Raw genomic sequence first — 7,176 nt, forward strand, 5'->3', positions numbered from 1 at the left:
TTTATTTCACTATTATTTTCACCGATAATTTGGCTAATAATTGTTTGTAGTTTGAAATTATAAATTATATATATATAATAGAAAAACAAATTGATTCTTAAATTTAATCTAAAAGCAATATCACAAAAAATAAGATGATTATATTTATTTAATATTATAACAATGTTTTTATTTAATTAATCAAAAAACAATAAAATTAGTTTTAGACAAAATTAATTAAATATACATTTAATTTATTACTGTACATGAAATATATAATATATATTTTCCTTTATTATTAATTTTATTAATATTCACATTATTGTTATTAAATTTTTGTTGTTTTGTCTGTTTTTTATTAATTATATTATACTGTATTATTAATTACCAATATCAACTATTAATTTAACAAACAGTTACTTATATTTTTTATATTATTTTCAATTAAAATTTGATTTAATATCTTTTAAAGACTAACTGCACTGTATATATACAATGAAATAAACTTTAAATCAGTTTATTATTATTTTATACATAAATATATTATATTACTGTTTCATATAATTCTAATATTTTTTAAGTTATTTTACATAATTTACATGATTCATATACATAAAAATTTACATTACATTATAATTGTAATAAATATAAATTTTATTAATTGAGCATTTTTTCAATATATTTATATAACATTTCAGAGAATATTATATAACTTTCCATATAAAAATTTCATAAATTATTAATATATATATATATTTGAAATTTTGTTTTATTTTGGTAAAATATAAAAGTAATGCTTAATTTTAATAAAAAGTAATTTCTCGTATTATTAATAAAAATAAAACCTTATGTAATATTCAAAGTATTATGTAATCATTTCCACTATTTCTGTCTCCCATTCATTGCCTTTCATTTAATACCTTTAACAGTATATCTCTAGATCTGTTGTTGTCTTTTGAAATTACTTTTTAGGTTATTTTACTTTTTTTGCAAAAATTAAATAAAAAGGTTTATCTGCTTTTTGTAATACACATAGTATTTGTTGCCATAAAGAATAAGTTGAATAAAATAAAATTAATGCATTTGTTATGTTTTTATCATCATATGTCAAAGTGTATGTATTTGAGTGTGTGTGTGTGTATTGCCCACACAAAATTTGAGTTGCTAGCTGTTACAAAACAATTTTCAATTTAAAATTTATCCATCATATATATATTACTATAGCTAATATTATCAATGGCTACTTCATCTATGATACTATATTTCTTTGAGCCCATCATTCCCTCCAACAAAACCCTTGAGATGGTTGATGTGCTATACATTAGCCCTAAAAATAACTAACACATGACATCATATGCTAGAAGATATTATATACAGTACTAATAATACAGTATAAGGGGTACATTTGCTGGTATTTGATTACACAACTGATATAAAGCCCCCTTACACTTGTATGCACTGGTTATGGTTCAAACCCTGGTCATGTTGTTCCTCATTGCCTTATTAATGCATATACAGTACACACTATACCTAACATATATGTACCGTAATATTGGTCTCGTTTTTAAAAAAAAAATAAAATTGTCTGATTTATCACAAAAATAATTGCAATAATAAATATATTAAGTTTTAAAAATACTGAAAAACATTATAAATACGCGGTTCACATATGGGCTGTTCATCACAACCCTAACAACTCATGTGGTGTTAGACATTAAAGTGAAATTAGTTTTTGCTTATTATTTCTCTATACGTTGTTTTTAATTTATTTTTTATATTAAATATTTCATTTATTTTACAATATATAACTTTTATATTAACTTTTGTTGTTATAATAAAATCCATTACTTTTTTCTTAAGTTATATAACTTAAATTCAATGATATAATCGTAATATTTGGTGTGTTATGTAAAAGTGGGCTAATTCTCAGTACTCGACGTGAATGTTGACTTCAAAGACATTGTCTTTGCTATTAATCCTGAAAGACATTCACTCATTCATTCATTCATTCATTTATTTATTATGAAATATACATTATATTCAGTAAATTCATAATAGTTTAGTGTCTCACATATCCTGAATAGTCAACAACAACCCTATTATATAAAGTATATATATTTTTACAATGAAATGGTATATCTAAAAGCCAATGCCTATTAATAATTAAAGCATACATTATTCAGAGACACGCATACATAGCTTATCCCTATTCCTATAGTTTTAAGCTCTTTATATATACTGTATATAAAAGATATTTAAGAGATTTACTTGTTGTCTATAAAGTCTCAATATTATGCAATTCACTTGTGTATAACATTATATTTTAAGTTCACTATAACTGTAAATACCTGTATTCAGTAAATATAACATATATTTATATAGTTTATGTMAAAAWAAAATTTATTTGCTACCAGTGCTACTTTACTAGCACTATCATTGCACAACATATACACACAAAAATAAATTACATAAAATATATTGATACATTGAAAATCTAAATATATATACTATGTATACATTATTATCAATATTTTTTAGTTGACTGAATGATTTTCATTTAAACATATATGAATTATAACCCAAAAATAGTTTCACAAAATAGTAGACGTTTTTGAATACTTATTATTTTGCATAAAATTTCACATTTTGTTTATTAGACAAAAACTTTTTTATTAGTATTTTAAGCAGACTCTTGTTATTATTGAGGCAAGTATTATGTATAACACAAAAYATAGCAGACAATTTTAAAGTCAATTTAGTTATATTTGTGAACTACAAAAAAAAGTATATCTAATCAGCAAAAATATATTAAAACTTTATTTTTCTTGATTTTAGTAGTGACAAACTTTTATGACAACTTRTATATATATAGCATTATATAACAAAATATACAGTATATATTGTATTTTTTATATGATATATATAAAAGCAAATATACGGTATAGAGATAGTAATGCATATTTCTTGGTTTCCACATATGTATAGTATACGTAATCAAACAATAATAGTATTTCATAGACCATCATATACTGTATAATACAGTACACAACATACAGTGTACATACAATTATATCAACTCTAGTGTTTGATATTTAATTTCAATTTTCAAAGACATGTCAATACTGTATGAAAAAATTCACTATTTTTCTCATTCAATATTAATAACTATGTCATTCTCTGGTTATTAATAATAGACACTCATATACAGTACATTATACCATATAGTATGTGAAATCTCAATGATATTCAAGGGTTTCAATAAACTACTTTCAATCAGCAATGGTATTCATAGATTTTTCAGCTATTGTCATATTTTTAGCCTTTCAAACATTGAATATATATCTATAGTTATATTTTTTATCATATAACTTTTTATATAATAAATGAATCAAATTAACACAATAAAATAAATAAGCAAAAAATAATTGTAATAAAATTAATTTTTACTAAAAATAATTTTTATACACATAAAAAGTGGTTATAAATTCTCTGTTATTTCATTATAATTAAACTTAATTATATTTTTTTATTACTTATTGTTATTAGTATGTTGTTTTCGTTTAATTACAATTATTATCATATATATAATAAAACAAACAAACAATAATCAATAATCAAAATTTATGAGTCTCTTAACACTGATTAGATGACTGGCTGGTGATCTGTTGATGCTTTTGCCATAACATTAGATTTAGATTAAGATTTGGTAATTGCATTATCTTTTCGAGTCCGACAGTCGTTATTCGGGAACAGCCGTAGAGATCAATGTGTGTTAAATTGACTAAATGCTGGCCAACAGCGCACAGACCTTTGTCAGTAACTTTGTTGCACTGGCCTAAGTTGAGCACTTGTAAACCGGTCAGTGTCCGCGCAATTTTTATGAGACCTTCATCGGTCACACCCGAACACGCGTTAAGACTCAGGCTCTTTAGATGAATCAGTTTTTGTGAGATATGCACTAATCCCTGGTCACCAATCTTATCACTACTAAAACTCACGTCAAGCACTTGTAGCTGACGAGCCGTACCATCGCATAGATGAGCGAGACCTGTGTCTGTGATGTTGTCACAACTTCTTAAATTGATTTCCCTTAGGCTGAACATCGACGACAAATGTTTGAGACCATAGTCGGTGATCGTCGAACAGAAACTCAAATTTATTGATTTCAGTTTATGTAGTTTTGAAGCGATGTATCGCAGAGAGTCGTCACAAATTTTTTGACAGTCCTGTAAACCGAGGAACTCAAGTGTTAAGATACCGGCGCCTATCGACTCTGTTTGTTGAGTGCTACCAGAGATGTGACCGATGCCGGTGTCCGATATATTTCGACAGCTCCGGAGGTTGAGGTATTTGAGGCGTTTTAGTGATTTTGATAGATGAAGAAGTCCTGCATTGGTTATGTTGGAACAGCCACTCAAGTCCAGTGTTTCTAAGTTCCTCAAGAACTGACTGATCTTATCGAGACTGTCGTCAGTAATTGGTTTACACATACTTAGGTTGAGCTCAGTTAGTGTATCGACGGGACGTTGCAATGCATTGGTCAGCCACTCGTCCGTCAAATTATAACAACCGATAAGATTAAGACTTTCGAGGTTTGGCACTCCGTTGACCACTTCTCGTACCGATCGACGTATGCTTAATATCTATACAATTCATTGATTGCCATTATGTAAGAAAATATATATATTTATTAGTAAAGTATCTAATATATCATTAAAGTTTTCACATATCTTTATTGTTTATGGTATTAAAATTTTGAATATTATTTTTAATTTTTATTTTTTCTTGTTTTTATTTCATTACTATTTCAACAAAAATGTTTCTAATAAATTATTAAATATTTTAGTCTAATTTAAATACACCTGTATTTCTAAGCTTTAGCTATAATTGCAATAACAATCATAAACGAGGAAAAGTTGCACTAAAATTATCTCAAGATTTTCATGTGAACTGCTATTTATTGCTTTCAACAAATGAGAAAAATGAAAATCTAAAAAAAGTTTTACCTTTTAATGTCTATATTCACTGGTTAAACAATATATAGTATTTATACAGTATAATATATATTTATATATATCTGTAATTATAATATCCATAAATAAAATTTTAAAAAACATAAATATTGTACATAATATAAGTACAATATTACTTAAAAACTTATTTACGTCGAGTGAGAGTAATAAAAATAATAAAAATATTTTTTATGTGTTTCGATATATGAGTTATAAGTCAAGCATAAAATGAGTGAATGACAGATACCTTAAAAATGTCTAACTTTATATACCATATAAATGAATATAACGTTATATATAAATTAATATAATGTCTATATCGCACCTGAGAGTAATATTTATTTAGTACTCAAATATTAAACTAAAAAACTAAACTAAAATAATATATATATATTTCATATAAATTTTATACTGCCTTTTGCTAACTATCACGACTATGTGTTGTGAGTGAAATGAATAGAGAAGAAAAATCTTAACAAATCATATAATAAAAAACAACTTTTGATCAAATCTTAATAGTATAATAATAAAGCATATATAGTATGATATTGTTTGTGTGTGTAATATAAAATTTATAATATAAATATATACWATATATATATATATATATATAAATAATATACACACTGTTTGTATGATATTTGTATTGAATAGATAAATAGCCTAAATATCTAGTATATCGTGAATAATAGAGAAAGCATATGAATACATATAAAAACAACACAACATTGAAACAACAAAATATCAGAACAAATAATCCTTAAAATCAAAACAACATATTTTGCAAACAGAAGAGAAAAAAGAAATAAAAAGAGAGAAGAAAAACAAATAAGAAAACAAAAGAAAAAAGTTTCTGAAAAACTCTTTTTTTTTTTTTCTTTAATAATTTATATTATATTATAAGAAGAAAATTATAATAAATATCACACATAAATATATATAAATTTATCGATAATATTATATAAAGTATGTTTGGATGTTAAATGTGGATAATATTTATGACATATTTAAAGCTATTTTTCGTCTCATAAAGCAATTCAAGTGATTTTCATATGTTGTTGATCTCAAAGTTGTTCATAATTTTTGCTATTTTTCAGACATTTTTTACTAATAAAAATTAAAACCTATTTTATATAATATTTTTTGGTGTTTGTAAGCTTTAAAAATATCAAGGTTTTAGATGCTATGGTTATCTGTGTTTATTACCTTATTTATTATAAGTGTGTTTTGTAATGTTATGTATTTATACAATATTCAATATAATGTATGTTTATTATAGATATCATATATATGATAGTAATTTGTGTGTTGAGGACATACCTGTATTTTTTTGATGCCTCGAGTGACCAGACTCTCGAAGAGTGCGTTATGCAGATGACTATTCAATGGACATTCACAACGTCTTTGTTCACATTGTCTCAGATGTATCTTAGCCTCGACACCCTTCCAGACTGACTTATGATAACAGGCATCCCTCCACGTCCGACACACTTGTGCGGCACTACCCTTGTCTCTGACGTCGAGATAGCCGAAAATGAGGGCCAATATCTCGGGATAAAGGCATGAGATGTGAGCTGTCGGCCGGTTGTGCCAAATGACATAGTTTTGGTGTTTGTTTCGTCGACTCATATCAATGAGTGATCAGTCAATTAAYTTATGGTGATCTTAGACACTCACATATAAAGAGGACACCAATACTTTTTAACAAAACAATTTCTACACAATATTAATGATAACACATATATTTWWWAAAAATATTTTAACAAAATTTATTTTAACTCTATTTTTATAACTTAAACAAATTGTCAAAAAATTATTTCAATACATTTGTATTTATTGTTCAATAAATTGTTGAATATTTTAAAAAAATCAATTTGTTGTTCAAAACATGTGATACACTCTCTCATTATTTACATATTAAAAAACTTAAGAAAGTTATTCAAAAACAAAAAATACCAAAACTTTGTTGAAAAATCTCTTAAATTTCAAACCAATTCAGACTTTAGTCTTATTTTTGAAAACAAAATACATTTATTAAAATTGTTTGACGAAGAAGTAAGAGATGGTATGTATGGTATCGTATATATTGGTGTGTGTTTTGAGAGAGTAATGAGAGAGACATAAGAGGAGAGCCCTAACCAATGGTTGATATCACGCCTCTCTTTCTCTCCCTATATATATATAT

General features: G+C 25.3%; 1 protein-coding gene across 1 annotated transcript; it reads right to left on the reverse strand.

The window, feature by feature from the left end:
* Positions 1–3,473: 3,473 nt before the first annotated feature.
* On the reverse strand, positions 3,474–6,696 carry LOC128961766 (F-box/LRR-repeat protein 14-like). Its single transcript, XM_054308033.1, has 2 exons — positions 6,312–6,696; positions 3,474–4,622 (listed from the first exon to the last, which is right to left on the reverse strand). Exons 1-2 carry the CDS (start codon positions 6,618–6,620, stop codon positions 3,612–3,614), a joined length of 1,320 nt encoding a protein of 439 aa, XP_054164008.1. The 5' UTR covers positions 6,621–6,696; the 3' UTR covers positions 3,474–3,611.
* Positions 6,697–7,176: the final 480 nt, after the last annotated feature.

This window comes from Oppia nitens, unplaced genomic scaffold, assembly GCF_028296485.1.
Source record: "Oppia nitens isolate AA-2021 unplaced genomic scaffold, nextdenovo-longstitch-racon4-pilon3 scaffold5_pilon_pilon_pilon, whole genome shotgun sequence".
In the NCBI taxonomy this organism is placed as follows: domain Eukaryota; kingdom Metazoa; phylum Arthropoda; class Arachnida; order Sarcoptiformes; family Oppiidae; genus Oppia; species Oppia nitens.